The sequence below is a fragment of the Cetorhinus maximus genome, chromosome 11 (assembly GCF_964194155.1).
Source record: "Cetorhinus maximus chromosome 11, sCetMax3.hap1.1, whole genome shotgun sequence".
NCBI classification, from domain to species: Eukaryota; Metazoa; Chordata; class Chondrichthyes; order Lamniformes; family Cetorhinidae; genus Cetorhinus; species Cetorhinus maximus.
This window is the reverse complement of record NC_135889.1, coordinates 93,416,762-93,439,946: the sequence shown is the minus strand read 5'-3', so window position 1 is coordinate 93,439,946 and position 23,185 is coordinate 93,416,762. Positions and strand designations below refer to the sequence as shown.

Here is a 23,185-nt window from a genome sequence, read left to right as displayed (position 1 = left end):
GAGGTATGCTGCTCATCAAAGGTAGCATGATTCCACAAGTACAGAACTGTTCTAAACCATGCCATTGTGCATTTCAAGCAATGGTCTAGTTATACAGCGAGTGGTTGGCAGGATCACCTTATGACCGCATGAGCATAGGCTATCCTTGGGCTCTATCCATTTGACTCTGGACATCCTGTGTGAAGGAGATGTAAATCCCAGCCCTTCAGAACATTGCACCTGTGAACAGCTTGATGCAATGGTGTGCAGCAGGCTGTGTTATCCCACTAAGGTCTCCACAGGCTGCCTGAAATGAGTCTGTTCAAAGAAATTCAGCACCACTGTGACCTTCAATGCGACAAGCATCGGGTGGCTCCCAATGCTGCTGGATGTGACTTCCCTTGTGAGCATCTCAAAGTAATGTTGAAGGCCTGAGTCTTCTCCTGCACTGGGTCTTGCTCAGTTGCATGTAGGTAAATCTCTGCTTCTATACTCTAGGGGCAGCATAAGATCATCTGTGCCTCCTCTGAGGATCTCTGGGTTCCTCCTGACCCTTGGGGCCTGGTGCTGCTCTGTCCCCTCCCTGCAAAACTACGACATCCTGAGCCTCCCTGAGTTTTCTTCTTCCTCTCACCCTTCTCCTCCTCCTCTTAATCCTTCTCTCCTCCTCACTGGAGGATGTGTCTCCAAATGAGACCACAATGCCTGTATGTCTCAGAGATTTACACCCCTGGGTAATGGACAGGGGGGAAAAATATCACTCAAAAGAGCCCTCTGAATCAGAGGAGAGTCCTTCTGATGAAACAATCTCCAAAAGATTCCTCTGTTCATTCACATGAGCAGTCCCTGTAGTCAATTAAGTGTTAACTGCAAAGCTGAGACTCTAGTTTCAGCTGCAGCTTTAATATCTGCCCAAACAAGCTTGCCCATTAAAAAGCAGATTCCCCACCTGTCGTGATTCTCATCCTGAAGGCGTAATATTGCCTTCAGAGCATATCATTGCTGTAAGTTGGCTCATTAACGGCCTTAAATGCCTTCTCAATTCCCCTTTGAATAACACAGACGGGTTTCCTACTTTTTGACACGCCCATAATATCGCAAACCACTGTGATGATGTCGCAAACAGTGCCTGATATCAGCACGCCCCATAATACACTCCACGAAGCAGTGAACACTCCCGGTCTGGGACCGTATTATTCAGCCCAGCCTGGTGCATTGCAATTCTTATACAGCAATCACACAAGGACATGATAAACAGGAACAGAAGTAGGCCATTCAGCCTGTCACTTCACAATTCAATATGATTATGGCTGATCTTCTACTTCAATACTACATTCCCACATTATCGCCATATCCCTTAATTCCCTTAGTACCCAAAAACCTATTGATCTCGATGCTGAATATATTTGATGAGTGAGCATCCACAACTCTCTTAATAAAGAATTTTAAGGATTCATAACCCTTTGGGTAAAGAAATATCTCCTCATTTCAGTCTTAAATGGCCGATCCCTTATTCTGAGACTGTGACCCCTACTTCTTGGCCCTCCAGCCAGAGGAAACATCTTCCCGGTATCTATCCTATCAAGCCCCTTAAGAATTGTATCTGTTTCAAGGCTTCTAAACTCTAGGGAAGGTAGGCTTAATTTACTCAATCACTCTTCATAGGACAATCCTCCCATCCCAGAAATCAACCTAGTGACACTTTGTTGCACCCCCTCATAAAAAGTAGATCCTTTCTTTAGCAAGGAAACCAAAACCAAACTCAACAAGTCAGGTCCTATACAAATCAAGGCCCTATACAAATGCAAAAAGACATCTTAGCTGGGAAATTGGATAGTCTAGCACCACTGATGCTGGCGTTTTGGAATCCCCAAGGGCTAAAAATGGCATAGGCTGCATTTCTGGCCACGTCCAGCATGGCCCAAACTGGGCCAAATGCTGGGAATGGTTCTAGCACAAGTATGCATTATGTACACTGGAAACATCAGGAGAGGTCCTATCATGAAGTCACTCAACTGACTACAGGCATGTTTCAGAAGCTTGGTCCACTGAGGCCTGTGCTAATCAACTTTTAGCTGAATAGGCATGTAGCACTCCCACTGGAGATGTTTGAAGGGCCAAAGCTTCAGACTTGCAGGTCAGGGGCTTTTGACTTATTTCTGCTGTGACAAAGTTAGTAGCAGTTCTGTGGCTTGTTTTTAGAGGTTGTGTGGTGAGCTGAGGCCAGAGAACCTGGTGACCCAGTTGTGCACAAGGCACAGGGGCTGTGGCTGTCTCTGGATTTGCAACATGACTGGGAAATGGAGCAGAGGTGGCAGAGAAGTGAAGCTTTGTGAAAAGGTTAGAGGGGGAAGGTTCTTCATAGAAGGCACCACGAATCGCTTTGTTTGAGAGCACTCCTCTTAATTCCACCCAACCCAGGAGCAATTTCTGAGCTGACTCAGGTTCAACAAGGAGATGATTACAGAACTGAGCCATCCCCTTCAACACAGCCTGGAGTCTTGCACCAAAGCGAGAACTGCCCTGACAGTGGCCATAAAGATCAAGGCAGCATTGAACTTCTATGCATCCAGGACCTTCTAGGTAGGAGCAGGCGACACGTCCAACAGCTCTAAGTAAGCTGAGCATCCGGGAGGTCACAGAGGACATCTATGCCAGAAGAGGCAAACACGTTGTTTTCTCCCTCAGCAAGAAGAAGCAGGATGAGCAGGCACATCCCTTGGTCAGTTTAGCAGGATTTCCGATGGCGCAGGGTGACATTGACTGCATGGCCAGAAATTTTTGCTCACCGGGCAGGCGCGCACCGGGTCTGAATAAACATAAAATGATGCGTGATGACATTGGGAAAGCACCCCGAGGCATCGCACACTCTCGCGACATTTCAGATGGCGGGCGCACATGGGAGTTGGCAGAGCACCCGCCGACAATTAAAAGGCCTATTAAGCTATTAAAGTAACAATTAAATGAAATTTTTCGCTGCCCGCCCAAACTTATGGTTGGCGGACAGACAAAAAGGGCAAGCGGCTTTTGGACTCTTTAGGAAACCTCGTCCACCAGCGGGATGGGGTTTCCAACAGCAATTAAAAATTAAATTAAAATTTTAACATTTCATCAATAACATGTCCCTGCTCATGTAAACCTTCATCTCTCTGAGGCCCCTCTGTGACTCGGGGAGCCTTCATTCTGCGCATTCACACGCATAAGCGAACTTGCGTGCATGCCCTCCTCTCCCCAACACAGGCAGCACTGCAGTGCACATTTCACACTGGGCGGGCCTTAATTGGCCCAGCAGTGTGAAATCACAGTCGTGGCCCAATCGCGGTCGGCGGTCGGCTTCCCGGCCGCTCCCACTCGCCTCCGCCAAGCCCACCTGACGAGGGCAAAATTCTGTTCCATGTGTGTGGCTTTGTGGGTCCCCCATGTGAATGACAAGAGTGATAGGAACCACAAGGACTATGATTCCATTAATGCACGGTTGGTGTGATACCATGTGCCATACACCATGCTATCTTGCTATCATGGCAGAATCCACAAAGTCTTCATCCTGAGGCAGTCTGACATTCCCGCTGTCTTTGTACCTCCAAGAACAACTAGAGGATGGCTGCTTGGGGATAAAGGCTACCTGCTGTGCTGATGACTCCCCTCCACCACCCAATATGTCAGGATAGTGGGTGTAAAATGTTATGGCATGGCTGATGGTAAATGCCATGCTGCCCAATTCCCAAAGGGAAGCTTGAAACAGCTGCCAAAAAGGCTTCTGCAATTTGTATAGTATGAGGAGAGGTTCTGAAATCAGGAAATGATGCCCCAGGCTACTTGTGATGATTTTATTGTAGAGTAAATGTTTGTTTTAAGACCTAACAAGTGTGAAAAGCCTCCAGCATCTAAGCCTCAAGCTGCTGTCTAGCAAGGAATGGAAGCTGAGCAAAACTCATTTTGAATTCGACTGTCCAGGATGTGCACTTTGCCTGGGTCTGTTTAAGTCTATGTTGTTTTACTGTTGCCTTAATGGAGGTGTAACTGGGAGTTAGATTAACTAGGAGAGCTAGGAGTTATCATAGTGGTAATTTGCAAACCTATGTATGTGCTTAAAATCATTTTTTTTATTTAATAAAGGTTTAATTTAGTTTTGTAAGGTACTACAAGATTCGATGGTCTTATTACTACTGAATTCAAGGCACTCATCTCGAAGTAAATACAAATTGCAAAACAGTTGTGTTAGTTGTTTCAAGTTTCCCTTTGGGATTTGAGCAGCTCAGCATTTACCATCAGCTGTGTCATAACACATGTTAAGTGAATGGGCAACACAGTTGAAGATTGAGTATAATATGGGGAAGTGTGAGGTTATTCACTTTGGTAGTAAGAATGAGAAAGCAGAATATTTTTAAAAGGCATGAAGCTTCTAAATGTTGATGCTTAGGATACGTGGGTGTATTCATACAAGGAACACAAAGTTAGCATGCTGGTACAGTAAACAATTAGGAAGGCAAATGGCATGTTGGTCTTTATGGCAAGGGAATTGGAGTATAATAAGGAAACCTTGCTGCAATTGTATAAGGCTTTTGTGAGACCACACCTGGAGTATTGTGTGCAATTTAGGTTTTCATACTTAACGAAGGATAAACTTGCATTGGAGGCATACAGCAAAGGTTTACTAGATTGATTCCTGGGATGAGAGGGTTATCCTATGATGAGAGGCTGAGTAAATTGTGCCTAGAGTTTAGAAGAATGAGAGGTGATCTCTTTTTAACATACAAGACTCTGAAGGGTCTTTTCAGGGTAGAGACTGAGAGGTTGTTTCCCCTGACTGGGGAACCAAAAGCACAGAGTCTCAGAATAAGGGGTCGATCATTTAGGACCGAGATGAGGAGAACCTTCTTCATTAAAAGGGTTGTGAATCTTTGAAAGTCTCTATCTCAGAAGGTTGTGGATGTTCCATCATTGAGCATATCCAAGACCGAAATAAATAGATTTTTGGTGTCAAAGGGAATGAAGGGATATGGGGAGTGAGTGAGAATGTGGAGTTGAGGCAGAAGATCAGCCATGATCATACTTGGTTTGAGGGGTCATTTGATCTATCCCTGCTCCTTTCCTTATGTTCTTAGAATGAAAAGTGATATTTTGCCTTTGTCACAGTCACATAGGATGTTATTTTTGACTTTGTTAAGATCCGTTTTCTAATGTGGCAGGGATGGAAATCTGCTTTGAGGAATTCATACATAGAGTTCTGGAAAAGATGGATATAGGTTTGGAAGGTGATAACACATTCAAGGACTTTGGAAAGGAAAAGAAGGTTGGAGAAGGTTGCAGTGACAATGAGGTCAAGGGTTGATTTATTGAGGAGAGGGATAATGATGGCAGATTTGAAGGAGAGGAGGACACGCCTGAAGAGAGGGAACATTAATAATATCAGATAAAATAGGAGCCAGGAAGTGTGGTTTAGTTGCCACAGGTTAGTGGGAATAGGATCATGAGAGCAGGAGGTGGGTCTCATGGACAAGATGAACTCAGAGAGAAGATGAGGGGAAATAGGAGAGCCTGCCTGCAACAAGTGGCAGGTTTCAGTGAGCACATACTTAATGAAATGGGGGCGCCTAACACACTGGCACTTGCCGAAGTTGAAGTCAAAGAATTGCTCCTGGAAGACCTTGAGCAGATATGACCTCTTGCTGAGAGCTCGTCTTTGCCCCCTTCTCCTCCACCTTTGAACAGCTTGTCCTCCTCTGTGTCACCTCTGCTCATTCTTCTTGTCACGCTGCAGGTCAAGGGGGATGGAAACTATAGCACCTATGACTGTGGGAGCAAGTGGTCTGAGCAGAACCTTTGAAGTGAAAACCATGAACTTTACCACTTGCCACACCACTCTGTATAGATTTCACCAACTTTAAATAACAGAACAAACCAGCAAACACTTCTACAAACTCAGCAGCAGCCAGTAGAAATCAATCAGCAACTAACACGACAGTGGCTAATGATCTTTTTAAATAGCGCTGATGAGAGGTCCTTCCTGCTGCTGAACATGCATTCAGCTGTGTGAGGTTAAGAGAGGGCATCAGCTGGAAAGTTGTGCTCCAAAATGGCACCACTTGGCATAAAATCAACCTTGCACTCTGACAGATGACACAGTCTATCTACTTTACACGCACTCCTAACATCAGTGATACTGATTAACCCAAAATGGAGTCTGGCGCAGTCCTGATGCCATTTGAACACAAACCGGTTCCAAATCACTGAAATATAAAGGGAGCCAAGTTTGCAGTCCAAAAGGCTAAGGGAAAGACTAAAATGTGTAATACTTTGAGAAGCTCCTCAAACCTTTGTAAGGGTCTTTGGCTCTCAAAACGACTAACATGGAAACCTGAACTGAAACAGTCAAAATCCTTGAAACAACAAAACATCTTCTGATTTAATATGGGCAGGGGGCAACATAAAATTTCACACCCTGGTTTCACATGGTGGAAAAGCTCCAACTGGGTTCCCATGGTTTTGGCCAACCAAATGTCCATCATTAATGAACATAACGGAGCAGCCAAAATGGTATTCCTCTTGAGTTCAGTTGACACCCAACTGGCAAAAATCATGTAAAAATCAAGCACCATGGCAGATTTATCACAGCAGTTGGAGGAACCTTGAGAAGCATTACTAGAGGAAGGATGTCCAAGAACAAGAAGAAACAGAACTGCATATGTTTCAGCCTTGTTCAAAAAAGGGTGCAAGGATAAAGCTGGCAACTTCAGGCCAGTCAGCTTGACCTCAATGGTAGGGAAACTTCTGGAAACTATCGCACAGGATAAAATCAATAATCACTTAGACAAGTGCAGGATAATTAAGGAAAGTCAGCACGGATTTATCAAGGGAAAATCATGTTTAACTAACTTTGAGTTTTTTGAGGAGGTAACTGAGAAGGTTGATAAAGGAAACACTGTTGATGTGGTGTATTTGGATTTTCAAAAGGCATTTGATACAGTGCCACACAACAGACTTGTGAGCAAAATTCTAGATCATGGAATAAAAGTAAAAGTAGGCACTTGGATAAGAAATCGGCTGAGTAACAGGAAACAGAGAGTAGTGATAAGTAGTTGTTTTTCAGATTGGAGGGAGGTTTGTGGTGGAGTTCCTCAGGGGCCAGTGTTGGGATCCTTGCTCTTCCTGATATATATTAATGACCTAGACTGTGGTGTACAGGGCATGACTTCAACATTTGCAGATGATACGAAGATTGGAAATGTTGTCAACTGTGATGGGGATAGTCTTGAACTTCAAAAAGACATAGTGTTGGTGAATTGGGCAGACAAGTGGCAGGTGAAGTTCAATGCAGAGAAGTGTGAGGTAATTTGTTTTGACAGGAAAGATATGGCGACACAGTATAAAATAAAGGGATAGCCTCTAAAGGAGGTGCAGGAACAGAGGGAACTCGGTGTATACGTACATAGATCATTGAAGATGGCAGGGCATGTCAAGAGAGCAGTCAATAAAGCATGTAGTATCTTAGACTTTATTAATAGGGGTATTGAGTATAAGAGTAAGGAGGTCATGTTGAACTTGTATAAGACACTAGTTAGACCTCATCTGGAGTACTGCATCCAGCTCTGGGCACCATACTTGAGGAAGGATGTGAAGGCATTGGAGAGAGTACAGAGGAGATTCACAAAAATAATTATTGGGATGAAGAACTGTAGCTATGAGAATAGATTGGAGAGGTTGGGACCGTTTTCCTTGGAGAAAGGAAGGCTAAGGGGAGACTTGATAGAGGTATTCAAGATCCTGAGAGGTATGGACAGGGTAAATAGTGAGAAACTGTTACCACTCTAGAGAACATCAAGAACTAGAGGGCACAGATTCAAAATAATTGGCAAAAAGAATAAATGTGATGTGAGGAAAATTATTTTCACACAGAACATGGTTGGAGTCTGGAACAAACTTCCTGAAAGGGTGATGGAGGCAGGTTCAATCGAAGTATTCAAAAAGGAATTGGATTGCTACCTGAAAAGAGAAAATGTGCAAGGTTACAGGTATAAGGCAGGGGCGTGGGACTAGGTGGAATGCTCTTTCAGAGAGCCAGTAAAGACTTGATGGGCCGAATGGCCTCCTCCTGCACTTTAAAGATACTGTGATATTGTGGTAGAAGCTACAATGGAGTTGATCGCACTTCTGCCTTGATACTGAGATCCTTGCTTTAAAAGCTTGTATAAATCATTTTAATATTTTGTGTAATGTTAAATCATTAATGGTAACTGATTAATTAATATACAGAGTAGCATGGCTTTCTTTCACCCTCTAAGGTCAGCTTCATGCATCATTGGGAAATTGTATCTCTACATCCCTTTAAAAGTTACAATAATATCTCTCTCAACTGTTCATTATGGGAAAACAATCCACACTTTAAAAACTGACTGCATAAAGGCATATCTCATAACTTCTCCCCATTCCTTAGTAACACTTTTAAATTGATAATCTGACTCCCAACTAGAGGAAATAAGCTTTTCTTATTTATCCTATTAAAGCATTTCATGATTGTAAAACCTCTATGCTCGCTGCTTTCTTTGCTCCAAGTTTCAGCTTAGAATGATGATTTCTTATCCATGGTATTATCCTAGTGAATCTTTAACTTAAGAGTTCCTTTCTATAATGGATACCCAAAACTAGTCTTAGCATGCTAAGGCTTAACTGTTGCCTGTGACAAATTTATCAGAATATGTCAGATTTTGTGATCAAATTAATGGCGGGGCTAACTCTGCTTGCATTTATTGAAGTGTGAATTGGACAGCAACTTCTATTAATGGCACATGCACCATTAACTGTGTAAATCAAAATGTTATGGGGCAGCATTTTCTGCCTGTCGAGCGGGCAGGCCAAACCCAATCTCTGGCGGTCAGGGAACCGATCCCTGCCAGCAAAGTGGGCCCCGCCGCCATTTTACTTGGGTGGTCCAATTAAGGCCCTCCCAGCATGATGTCCGGCAGGAAGCACTATGCGCTCCCTGTGCAGGCAGGGGTGGTGGGGTGGGGGGAGTCCCTAAAAGCGCGAGTGCGCTCTTACACGCATGCGCACAAAAGAGTGCACATATCCCTGAGGCTAAGTGCAGCCTCAGGGAGATCGCCTGGACTTTGAAAAATATTAAAAGTAGAAAAAAAAATTCCCTTACATGTCCCCCTCATGTGACAATGTCACATGGGTTGGAACATGTTCATAATTTACACAAGAACTTTATTAAAACTTTTAAAACCCTGCATGAAACCTCATCCCGCTGCTGGATGAGGTTTCATGTTTCCTCTATTTGCCGCCGGGACTCCTGGCCTGCCCGCCAACCTTGAGGTTGGACAGGCAGGTCCTTTAATTGTTTAAATGATCCTTTCAATGGCCTCAATTGGCCATTGACAGGCTGGCGGGCCCGCAGCTGATTTTGCTAAGCCCCCGCCTTCCTGAAAATTTAAATGGGGTGGGGTGACATTGGGGGTTCCGCCCGACGTCATCCCGCGTCATTTTACGTGTCGGCGAGCGGGCCCCGCCCCCTGCTCGCCGACAGCAAAATTCTGCCCATGATCTTAGATACCCTGCTCCTCCAGAAACTGTGCAATAACTTTATCACTCCGAGTGACTCACCAGTAAAATGTGTGACATTGCCCCACTTTCCTGATATATACACACTAAACTTGCTATGAAAAGTTAGGGCTTATCCATTCTAGTGTAAGTACCCTTTTAATGGCATGGTAAGTTTTAATTACTGCCCTACAAAGCTTCTGGCAATGAAAATTAAGTTTAATAAGTGTGGAGTCTTATTCCTTCAAATTTTAAGCATTGTTGGACATTTTTCTTTCCAGTCCCTTTTAATTCTCTCCCTTAACCCCATTTTTATTTTTCCATCTATTTCACTTTCTGTTCCTTGTTTGACATTGAATTAAATATTCTAAGCAATAGTGGCTTAGGTTCTGTGGTGCTTATTAATAATTCTTCAATCTGATTGATTAAGAAGATACAGCGTTGCCCTGACCCCACAGGTCCAAGATTCCCTTTAGGGGGTATTGTGCTTTTTGAATGGTTAGCTAGCAGGAACTTCCAGTGTGAAAGCCCATCACAAGTCTGTGGGAAAATGCAAGTGAAACAAACCATTGGCACCATTTGTTTGCACCTAAATGCAAAACGTGGTCTAATATCTTTGCTGTTGTACTTTGTGTTTCCATTTATAAAACCCCAGTCCCACTGACATTGCTTTCTCATTCCAAGATCTAGGAACTACTTTAGGCACTCATCCTAGCAATCTGCGACACCTGAGTAATAGCAGAGATCATCAATCAGGGAAGATTTTCTTACATGTGGCAGAGTGTGCAATTAGAATCATTTGTGATCTGGTGGTGTTAAATACAGGAAGGAAATTAACTGTGATGAAAATTAAGTCTCCCGCATTTAACAGTCACTGGCACCTTTGACAATTTAAAGTTTGCAGTTGGGAAAAAAAAAGCTTCCAAACAAGTCAAACAATTGCTGAGAAATTTGGAAAACAAATAAAAATGAGACAAACAACAAAAAGTCAAATGGGATGTTTAGTGTTATTTAGCGTCTAGATTAAATTCATATTTTAAATGTTTAATTTCACAAAATGATATGCATTTTTATAGAAACTCACCCAGCAAATACAATAATTTCAAGAACAAGTATTAAACAATGCCCCTTCTTCCTCAGAGATTTAAAGCAGTATACGCCTATAAAATAATAGATATTTTCTGCACCAGTCTTTCCCAAATTTGCCACTGTTATTGTGAATGAAACAAGTTGAAGAGCTCCTAAATCAGGTCAACGACTTTCAATTGATACACCGGTCAGGTAAAGCAAAAGTTGGATGTGGCATGAAGCTGCCTTTTCTCTACTCCAGCCTCAAATTTAGTAGATACCAGTTACTGGACCAGTGTACTACTTTCTAATTTCCTGCACAAGCAATCTTGAAGTCATTCAGAGTGAGATTGTCAATTTAGTACCTATTAATAGAGAATGAAGTGTAATTTTATGTCATGGGACAATACTAATTAGGCAGTAGGTTGAGACTGTCCCACAGCTATTTTTCTTTTGCTCTTGTTTTCTAGATCAGAGTGATTTTACTCGCTAAAAACTTCCTAAGAACGGATTTACTTAAATGAACAAGGAGCTTCAAAACAAACACTGGTCCAAAATAGACTTCAAATTTTGACTTTGGGTTTTCTCTGAGTTCTGAGGTTCATTTCTCTGAATTTGAAATCCCAAGGATCAGGAACTCAAAATATTCATACTGACCACTGAAAATGCATTCAACTCCTCATTAATGTAATGCATGATGTGATGTGCAACAAGAAGAAACAAGGCATCTGGCTTCTAACCACCTGCTTTCTAGTTTATTTTCAAGAAAATACATTGAATTGGTTCCCAACTAGAGCAATGAACACATTCCGAAATAACAAACACGCTTTACCAGCTGTTAATTCTGTTCTCTTGAGGCTCACAAATGAAGATCAGTAAAAGCTATGTTAATATTTGCTATTTGAACAGCACAACCATCATAATAATGAAATAATTGTTTTCCAGGCAGCTGGCCAAATTCATCAACCAAATTTAAAGGAACCTATCTTTTGAGCTCAAACTGTATTGAAACCATCATTGAAGTTCCAACCCCCAGTATGGGATTGTTTTATTTTATCATAAAACATTTGAAGGAAAATAAAAATCAGTACTGGGTCTTGCCACTTTAAATATACCAAGTGAAATGGAAACAATGGCTTAATGGAAAATCCTGAAAATATGAGAATGAAATGTTTAATCACTCTATGAGCTATTTCATTTGGTGTAGAGCCAGCACATTATTTACACTCGGTCATGTCTTATGCTTCATAAGAATTAGAAATGGAACTGAAGCCAGAAATATGTGAACCATTTATTATTCTCTATTGAAAAACATCTTCACTTGCCGAGGATTCTTGCTATTCTATCAGGAGCACTTTAATTTCTAATTAAATGTTAGGTCTTATCTCATTTGAGAAAAACATTCATTACAAAATGCTCATTAAGGCTCCACAACATAACACTTTGCATCTCTTCTCTGATAAGACTAGTACATTTCTCTTTCAGAAGAAGTCACTTGAGAAGACCAAGCTTTATGTAATATTGAAATCCTTGATACTGTACATAGTAAATTTTTGTTTGTTCATTAAATGCAGGAAATCATGATGCACTAATATAGTGCAGAGTATTCCATAGAATGTTCAATAGTTCCTTTCAGGCCAAAGTACTTGTTGAGCAATAAGCAATGTTTTCCTTCAGAAATGCATTTACAGCCAGCAGATTGTAAATGCAACATGATTTCTTTTGGGTTGTCTTCATACCTGTGTACTGGAAATTCTATGCAATCTTTTCTCTCATTTGTTAATATGAAAATTAAACAAGAAATGCTGTTTAATCAGTCTTGGTATTCATTTCATTTGCTTAACATTTTAAAGAATGAATACAATTCTAATAGCCATTTTCAGTTACGTTCGAATTCTCAACGTTCAAATTTTGATATAAGAGCACATTTGGAGTTTATGAAAATTGTTTCTCCCCTCAGAAACAGAGTAGTTTATGAGACATTTCTCAAAGCTGCTTTTGAGGTTTGTCTTCTTTGCCCATGCTTGTGACACTGAAGTAAGGTTAAGGCTTTTGTCATCCTAATAATATGGAAGAGTTTCTTCTCCTGAACTCATTACATGTCCATATCTCCATCATAGGCTAAAGTCAGAGGCTTCTGCTGGGGAGCTGGACGTGTCTGCTGTTTCGGCTTCTTGCTGCAAAAGATTAATAACGGCAATAATGACTAACCTTGCTCAAACTTCAATATTGCTGGTAAATAGAAACATATCTCAAATACAACACAGATCCACCTATATAGTTCATCAATCCTGACTAAAAGAAACAATCAGTAGCTATATATTGCCTAAATTTCTGATAGATGATACAAATAGTAAATGGAGACCAATACCTCTATCATGCAATGCAATCTGAATTATACTGCAAACTGCCTAGCCAGTTTGCACACATACACAAGATTGGACTCAGAGGAAGCAATTTTCATTTTTTTTTGAGTACGATCACAGGAGTGTCAAATTTCTCCCAACAGTGAATCAGTTCCATGTTAAGCTTAAGAAAAATCCAAACAAGTCATTTCTTAAACTTGGCACTGTATTGGAATTATACTACAACGTAGGGCCATAGACCAAACGTTAAGTCCAGGACAATCAACTGGCAGGCCAGGCTGGGAGAGCATCCTGGAGGTGCCAAGGAAGGTCTGTTCCATTTTATTGTCTAGGCCTCATTTAAACAGAGCTGGTAAGTGATGTGCCCCCCAAACAAGCATCCAGAAACAGCTTGCCAGCGCAGTATTGGCCAACAGCAAAGCAAGTGTCTGGGGTTCAGGAGGGTTTTGAGGAACATGGAAGAATGGTGCCTGAGTCAGGGGCAGTTCAAAACTAATTTTGTCAGAGCAGTCCTGCTCCTCCTGTGACAAAAGAAGATCTTTGCTTTACTTACCTTGGAGGATTGGATAGCTTCAACTGAATGGAACCTACATTAGATTATACTAATAGTTTGAGGAACCTATCTCTGTAACAGGATCCCAATTAACATAAATTCTTGAGGCTTCTACCTTGGTCAGGTAAGCAACTTAGCTGCCCAGCTTTAGGATAGCTACGGACCAGGAAAATAATGACAGGTGAACTGCTTTGATTTTAATTCCTGCACTGCCTGGCTTCAGTAGGGCAGAGAAAATTTAAATCCCCACTTGTGTTAGAAATTTTCACATGAATGTAATGTATTTCAATGCAAATGGAGGGGTTCCACGATGGGATTATACTGAATGTACAGTAAACTGCAACTGTTCCTTTGTTTTAAAGGATGCTGTATAAATAATAAATTAACAATTACATTTTAAGGTCAGAGTTAAAAGTTAATATGTGGCATGTCAGTGGCAGATTTGGATTTTTTTCTTTATTCATTGACGGGATGTGGGCGTCACTGGTTGCTCTTGAGAAGGTGGTGGTGAGCTGCCTTCTTGAACTGTTGCAGTCCTGTCAGTCCTGCAGTTATCAATGCTCTCTGATGCTGTTCAACAGTTTGGTGGATCTACTTGGTATGCAAAATAACTCAAGTCCCCATGGAGTTAATGAACAAACTTATTTTGTATTTTATGAGGAAAACTATCAGTCCCACTGATTCTGATCTATCTAATGAGCAATCTCATTCTGTGACAGTCATTTTAAAACAAAGGTTTAGTTTGTCTTGTTGCAAAACAGCACAGAGACAATTTATTTGCCTGAACTTTTACTGCATTTGCTCTACAGAATATATTACTGATCAAGATTTCCAAAAATAAGCTTTGAAACAAGAAAGAATTGTGTTGTCAATTAGTTAAAATGTTACTCCAATCACTTAATATGCCTTAGGCACTTATATAATGATGTAGTCATGAAAATGACGATATATATTTAACATTAGATATAAAAATAGCATTAAATATAAAAATTGCTTGGTCTTCTAAGCTTACCAGACCAGATACGACAGGACAGTAATGAAGATAATGAGGACTACTATGGCAGCAGATACTCCATACACCCAGACCTTTGGTTTACCATCTGTCAAAGAAAATGTAAAAAATACATCAACGCATTTGGTTTAAATGGATTAACATTTTAAAAAGAAGGTAGTGTTTGTACCAATCTACAGAGAATAAAACAGCTTGAAGCAGGGGGAGGTAGTGGCATAGTGGTATTGTCACTGAAGTAGTATTGCAGAGATACAGGGTTATGCACTGGGGACCTGGGTTCTAACCCCACCATAGTAGATGGCAAAATTTGAACTCAGTAAGAATTTGGAATTAAAAGTCTAATGGTGACCATGAAACCATTGCTGATTATTGCAAAAACTCATCTGGTTCTCATGCCCTTTCAGGAATGAAATCTGTTGTCCTTACCTAGTCTGACCTACATGTGACTCCAGACCACAGCAATGTGGTTGACTTGGAAATGGCCTCTGAATAAGGGCAATTAGGGATGGGCAATACATGCTAGCCTAGCCAGTGACACCCACATACCATTAACAAATTTTTAAAAAGCTGATTTGCTTATTGAAAGTAGCATTCAAAAAGTTCTTCAGGCTTTCTCTAAATAAGTATCACACCCAAAGGCCTGAGACAATGCAGATATGTACCAAATGGAACAGCTAAAAAAGTTCACGGCTCAATAGAATCAAAGAATAACTTTAACTAGTAACTTGACCAAAAAGCTGTAATTTTCTATTCTTCTCAATGATAACCATTTGAGGACTGGTATTCCATTACAGTTGCTGGGCAAATAATTCCTTATATTCTGGGAATAAAAACTTTTGGATTTTGAAAGTGAAATGGGTGGTGCTGTGAGCCAGAACGCTGACATTTTACCTCTGAGACCCTGAGTTTAAATGTAGCCAAGACAAGTGAAATGAAAACATTCCATCTGTGCTGACTGAGTTGTTTTTTTTGTGAAATGAGCAGTTTATATCCAATTTATTCCAAGAGTAGGGCCTGAACATAAAACTGTTCATTATACTGACAATCATACACATAAAGCAAGATGGTGAAGGAACTGGAAAAATACACACTGCTACATTAAGTGATGACTTCTGAGTGTTGGTAAGACACTAGTATTTCCTCTCAAGGTGGTAGACCAGCTTTGAACAGTCGGTCTTGAGCATTTTGATAAATAATGTATGCTACCAGCAAGAAGGACAAGAACAAAAAGTTTGTGGTAGTGTCATCAATGTTCAACTTCCCTTCAATGTCAAACACCATCTTGATGAGAATATATTGCCTTTCCTTCACTGTAGGTGGGTCAGTAGCTCAGAATTCCCTATCTATCACCACTGTGGAAACATTATCACTACAAGGACAGCAATAATTTAAGGAGAAGGCCCACTCCAACCTTTTCAGGACAACTAGGGATGGACAATAAATGTGGCCTTGTCAGCAATGCGCAGATCCCAAGGACATTTTTTTTTAAAAAGAGAGAATTGTAATTATAATGTTCCAGTTATTCTAGTTCACATTTTAATATGTTTGCAAGAAATCATTTATGTTTTATCTTTGGTCACTTACATTGCATTTGAGTGTAGAAAACAGGGCTCTCTATATATGTGTACTCAATGCATAAACAAAGCATTTGCCTCCATCTGCCAGTGAAATCCTAATCATTCAAACGAGCTGATAGTTAGCCAACTCATTTCAGTTATTTAAATAGCAAAGGTGGCAAAGCAGGCTGTCTGTAAAACTGACTGCACACCATCCTGTTATACTGCAACACACTAGAATAAGATTACCCTTTTCACCTGGCCTCACTCAAGTTTCTATTGGAATCAGCAGCACTGTGCTATGTATTTGTGAAAGATTGTGCCGCACCAACAGCAATAATGCAATGTGACCAAGGGATTTCCAACCATCAAAACTTCAGTGATATAATCATTTATAGCTACATTATTGTTTGATTAACAACCATACCATAAACTGCTCGGAGTCAACTTCACTTGGATTGATATCTATGTTCTACTAGCCAATGCATACAATAATACTGGCATTAAATTGTACACTGACCTGTGGTTACACTTTCCATTTTATTGACTCCAAAAAAAAACAACTAGACATAATTAGACACTGGTGAAGCCCTATTCTTATTGTTTCTGCACATTTCTGGATGTTGGCTGAACACATTCAGTAACCCACTCTGCTGCCAACAAACCCACCCCCACCCCCTAACACTCCCCACCCGCACCCCCGTGCCTCTGTCCCCATCACATGCATCCCACTCCTTACATGAGTACAGCATCTGGCTTCTGTCTTATTTTACCTAAATTGATCATGTTTTGAATCATTTTAGATCCTTGAAGTACAATTAAACACCAGTCAAGAACAACAAATTCAAATAAATCCCAACTTAGGTGAACGTAAAATTATATACCTGCTCAACACACTACTGCAAACATTGAATATTATTTCTCCACATACTTTCATTTGACTTACCCGCATTAAGCCTCCTCAACTAGCACTCGGTAGAACATTTAGTAGTTCTATTGCTGAACTCTCCATAACTTTTCCTTCATATTCTCTAAATCTAGTCCACTTCAGATCTTACGAGGGGATTGATGCAACAAGCTTCATATAAAATTTAGTTATAGAAAATACTGCCTAATTAGAGGAAATTATGAGTGAACATGACTCATTCATTTTTTTTACAATTTTTAGTAAATTCTGTTAACATTATGGATTATAAATGATTTAAAGGCTGCACAACCTATTATGCAAAGTATTTATAAAAGACCAGCCCATGGAAGCTCTATTTGAATCATCTCACTGCAAAGGATCTCCGATCTGTAATAAAACAAAGTACCACCTCCACAAAAGGAAAGCAATAGAGCAAATAATGTTACCTGTAAGCAACATAATCTAGATAATGCAATATGAATCAGAACAGTGAGCCTGCTGCACTTCTTCTGTTCCTTTCTGTGTTTTGAATGCATATAGGAATATCTACATTCTGTAAGCTGTTCAGCTGAAGTTCAAGGGTATAAAGTGACTGAAAAAAACTGATCAGTGATGTAAAATTTCGGTAGTGAGCAAAAGATGTTGCATGGCAAACAATCACATATTAATTAGAATTAAGAATTGTGTATGCTCATATTGGATTGTTGTTGTAAATTACAAATTCTGATATGTATGTTTATGTATATAATTTAATAATTCATTTAAAATGAAGGAGACATCCCTGGATGTACACTGGATGTCAACCTACTAACTCTAATAAAAACATGTGATTGAAAAATACTGGCCAGGAGAATGATAATACATTAAAGTAACAAGAAAATAGTTATAAAATTTGGACGTGTGATTCTCTGGGAGAATATTGTAATATAATATTAACATTTCACAGGGTGTCTTTCTACTCCATGGGCAGGATTTTCTCCCCGTCGGGGGCGAAGTTGAAGGGGGGGTGCGCTTCCGATCAGCGACCCCAATCGGGGGCGCGGTGCCATTTTACGTGGGCGGGCCAATTAAGGCCCGCCCAGCGTGACGTCCGCACAGAAGTGCTGTGCGTTTGCTATGCGGGCGGGGGGTAAATCCCAAAATCGAGAGTGCGCTTTTTCGTGCATGTGCATGAAAAAGAGCACTCATCTCCCTGAGATTAAGTGCAGCCTCAGGGAGATCGGCTCTAAATGTAAAAAAGCTAAAAAATAGAATAATAAAATTTCCCTAACATGTCCCCTCATGTGACACTGTCACATGAGTTGGGACATGTCCATAATTTTTACAAAAACTTTATTAAAATTTTTAAAAACCTACATGAAACCTCATCCCGCCCGTGGATGAGGTTTCATGCTTTTTCTAATTCCTGCCGGGGCTCCTGGCTTGCCCACCAACCTTAAGGTTGGACGGGCAGGTCCACTAATTAGTTTAATTAGTCTGTCAATGGCCTCAATTGGCCATTGACAGGTCGGCGGGCACACAACTGATTTTGCTGCGCCCCCACCAACCGGAAAATTTAAATGGGGCGCGGTGACATCGGGAGTTCCGCCCGGCGTCACCATGCGTCAATTTACGCGTCGGCAAGCAGGCCCCGCTCACCGACAGGAAAATCCTGCCCCATCAGTTGGATTGGTGGACCAACCTCTGTCACATTCTCAATTGCACACAGTGCCTTCAGAGCAATACAGCAACCTTTTCCAACCTCCCCATGTCTACACATTACCACCTGCTTTCCACTAACTGTCGCATCTGTTGTTCTCTTTAATGGTGGATGTCAGTGAAAATTTATGTTTACTGAGGCAAGGCATATTTTTACTGTAGCAATTTTTGTGTGTGGTAACAGCACTTCAAGCACTTTTACATTCAATATAGTTTGGTCTGAACATAGAAAAAAGTTCGCTCTCCCCCAGTCTAACAAAGCAATTTAACTCAATTCAGGGAACTACACTCCCGAACTGCACCAATATAAATATTTTTTGCAGCCCATCCATCTTTGTGGCTTCTTTGAGTGAGATTGCTAACTTAATTTTATTTTTGTCAAATTATGGATAGTTTTCTATGCTAGATTTAAATCGACTAACAACTGTGCTGCCCCTGCCCAATTTATTTTATCAATGGCTCTACAGCAACAGACTTTCATCCCATCACTCTTGATTAGATTCAAAGCCAAGCGCAGAGTTGGAAGGGGCCTTGCAGTAGGGTGTTTTCCAATAGGAATCGATGACTAGCTACAGGAGTCGTCACATTGACACTGTTGTAGCCACATGCATTAGTTTTTGTAATATAGCCTACATACACTCACACCATACATGTAAATGTACTTCACAATACACCCAGTTCCTTCATCCAAGTAATTAATATAGATCATTAATAGTTGAGGCCCCAGTATTGATCCCTGTGCCACCCAAACTAGTTACAGTTTGCTAACCTGAAAATGATCCATGTATCCCAATTCTCTGGGATGAATTTTATGCTGATTGGACAGGCGCGCGCCCAACCCGATCGGACGTGAAATTGTGCGAGCATCCCAACATCATTCCGTGCTTGTGCAATATTTCGGTTAGCAGGCATGCACAAAAGTCGGAAGCGTGCCCGCTGACAATTAAGAGGGTAATTAAGTCCATTAACGGCGCACTTGTCTGTCATTTTATATAGCCCGTGAAACCTTACAGTTGGTGGATTGGCCAGGCAGCCTTTGTATTTTTCAACAAACCTCATCCACGGGTGGGATGAGATTTCCTTGACGAAATAAAATCTAAATAAATTTCTGTGGACAGCATTTTCATAAGCTAAATTTTCAGGTGACTGATTATGATGCATGGGCACTTTTTTCAGCTTTTGAAACTTTTATTTTTACTGTTTCAGGTCTTCAGCTCCCTGAGGCAGCTCTCTGCCTTCAGGGAGCTCTCTGTCAGTGTTGGCCCGCGCCCGCATTGGCGTCATCGCCCGGCCTCTTCCTGCCCCCACCCCAGCAGCGTTGAGCTTTTCAGCGCGCGTTTCATGCTAGCTGACCGTTAATTTTCCAGCCAGCGTGAAATCACGGTCGGGGGCTGATCACAGTCGGCAGTCTGTTTCCCTGGTCGATCCTGGGCCCGCCAATCTCACGCCCACCTGCCGAGCTGAAAATTTAGGCCTCTGTTTCCTGTTAGTTACCCAATCCTCTACCCATGCTAATATGTTACCCCCAACACCAGGAGCTTTTATGTGGCATTTTATTAAATGCCTTTTGGAAATCCAAATACAGTCCATTTACTGGTCTCTCTTTAGTCACCCTACTTGTTACATCTGGGTGTACTGTGAAGTACATTTACATGTAGTAGAACTCTAATAAATTTATCAAATAAGATTGCCCTTTCATATTGACTCTGCTTGATTGTACTATTATGTTCTAAATGCCAGTACTTCCTTAATAAAGGATTCCAGCATTTAGCCAATGACATATGTTACTCCACCACATCCTTTGAGTATGGCTTTTCTTTCAGGTTTTACAAATGATACATTTATTTCTCCAAATTCCTTCTTAAACACCAGGAGTGATGCTCCTTCATTTGACCTTTTGCAAGTAATAGTTCAAAATTTATATTCCCTGTAAAAATAAATCCCCTTGAAAATAAGAATGTGGTAGGACTGTATCATTTTGCTCTTCCATGTGGCTTTATCAGTGCCAACATGGCAATGCTGTGATGAAATTATATTATTCAAGGAGGGAGAAATTGAACATCACATTGGGCAGCATTTTCCGGTCGGCGTGTGGGGCGGAGCCCGCTAACCGACGCATAAAATGACACGGGGTGATGTCGGGCGTGCGTCCTGACGTCACCCCGCAGCAATTAGATTTTCAGTTCAGCCGAACTGTCAACGACCACTTAAGGTCTTTAAAAAGTAATTAACCCAATTAATGGACCTTAAGGTTGGCGGGCAGGCGAAAAGCCCAGGCGGCCTTCAGAAAAAACATGAAACCTCATCCACGGGCGGGATTTAAAATGTATATAAAATTTTGAATAAAAGTCATTGACATGTCCCTCCTCATGTGACAGTGTCACATGAGGGGACATGTCAAGAATATTTTTTTCTCCCTTTAATAAAGTTTTCAAACTTGAGCCAAGCTCCCTGAGGCAGCACTTTGCCTCAGGGAGATCTGTGTGAAAGAGCGCACTCCTGGTTCAGGGAACCCCCTCCGCCCGCACAGGGAGCGCTCAGCGCTTCCGGGCGGGCATCATGCTGGGCGGGCCTTAATTGGCTTGCCCACATAAAATGGCGGTGCGCCACTGACTGGGGGCACGATCAGGAACCCGCCCACCCATGCCTGCACCCGCACAATCCCCCCGACGGGGGGAAAATGCTGCCCATGATATTAACAAACATGAGAAAAGCCAAAAAAACAATAATTACAAGTTGCTTTCCCTCATTACCAACAAAGTGACTCGTCAGTATTTGAAAATTTACAATATGTTGCAGAAATATTTTTAAACATTTTAAAAAAGTATTAGACAACAATCTTTCTGTATAAAGTGTATAGAAATGCACATAAGATCTTGATGTTTCCTTCCTGATACTCCTTCCAAAGCCTTAATAAGAAGTGATATGAATCATCTTGCTGAAAAATTTAAATGCATATATTTTATAAACGGACATGGTGAAGGCAGCAACCCCTTATTCCAGAAAAGAACTTGTTCAGATTAAGCTCAAATGTAGCCAAGGTTGTTTCCTTGGGTAAATTACAATGAAAAATTGATGTTACTGAATTCTGGACATGAGTACTTTATTTCCCCACAATCTCTTCAAGAAGTTATACTCAAGATTTAGAAGTTTAGACATTATGGTTTTAATAAAGAACCCATTAGATGTCCGAAAGAAAAATGCCTACTGTCAGCAACTTCAATGGACAATAGTACAATATCTATATTTCGTGAGATTAACTCCAGTGAATTTACACATATCAGTAAAAAAATACACATCACAGACACCAAAATACCTTATACAAATATTTCTAGCATGAAATATATCAACAGAGATATATTTAGCACCATGGTTAATAGATTCAGCTTGCAGTTTTTATCTATTGATTCATTTAGATCTAGAGTGCTCTAAATACTAACAATTTATATCACTTCAAAGACTATGGACTTGATTTCTAACCATTTGCACACCACCAATAAATTGATGACTCTCCTGCACTTGGAAGATACAATTGATTTGTGACTAACAATCAGAACTGAGAACATTGAACTCCAGGGGCAGGATTTTACGGTCCTTCCCGCCCTCCGGGATGTTACGGTCCCCCTGAACTGAATGGAGATTTGAATGGTTCACCGCATCCACCAGGGGACGATACGCCGGGGCAGGGCCGTAAAATCCGGGCCCAGAGCTTTGTCATAGAATATGCCTATTGGATTTTGAAATATCCAATTTTGCGTATTGATTGTGCCTTTCTGAACCAATTTTTTTTTTTTGCAACATTTTTTGGGAGAAAACTAGTTCAGTCATTTTTAGGGTTAAAGGTTAAATGAATGCTGATGAATGTAACTTCACAGACCATTTTCCTGGGCAGGTTGCAACTGGAATGCATCATTTCAGTGCTATTCTGCAGATATTACAGGCAGGGAAGAGATGGTAGGATGGTTCCACTTTTATCCACCTCTTGATTGACTGAAGGCAGGTGTATTTTAAAAGAAAAAGTTTTAACCCATGAGTGCTGTAACTCTCAGGAACAGAAAAATAACAGGTTTACTCATAAGTTTTAAAATAAAGGATGCACTTTTATTATTCAACACATGAAGTACATTTGCAACCGCACCTACTTACACACTTTTACAGACACACATAGACTCAAAAAAAGATGGTGATTACAAAAGAGGTAGCCTGCACTTCAGTCTTAAAAAAGTCCAAAAATGAAGCCTAGGTCCAGGGCCTTGTGTAGTTCCATGTATATTGACAGGAAAGGAAAGGTCTCCTGACCTCGCAACTCCATGTTATTTTAAAAAATAAAATGTTCATTTGGAATTCTTGACTCCATGAATCTATGAGCCCATATTGCATGAGCATGACAAGAAAGAATGGTGTGCCTGGATTTCCTGAAGGGACTGATTTGAATAGAGAATATGCACCTTTTGTGCTTGTGGAGGCACACAACTGGAGTAGGCCATTCGAGTGACAAGATGTTTG

At 41.0% G+C, this 23,185-nt stretch overlaps 1 protein-coding gene across 1 annotated transcript in view; it reads right to left on the bottom strand.

Annotated features, from left to right (window-relative positions):
* Positions 1-11,336: 11,336 nt before the first annotated feature.
* Positions 11,337-23,185, bottom strand: part of thsd7ba (thrombospondin, type I, domain containing 7Ba) — a 976,108-nt gene continuing 964,259 nt past the window's right edge. Inside the window, exons 27-28 of the mRNA XM_078552479.1 lie at positions 14,519-14,606; positions 11,337-12,764 (exon numbers count right to left, since the gene is read on the bottom strand). Coding sequence (XP_078408605.1) covers positions 12,683-12,764; positions 14,519-14,606 — 170 coding nt within the window. The 3' untranslated portion in view covers positions 11,337-12,682. The remainder of the gene's footprint in view (positions 12,765-14,518; positions 14,607-23,185) is intronic.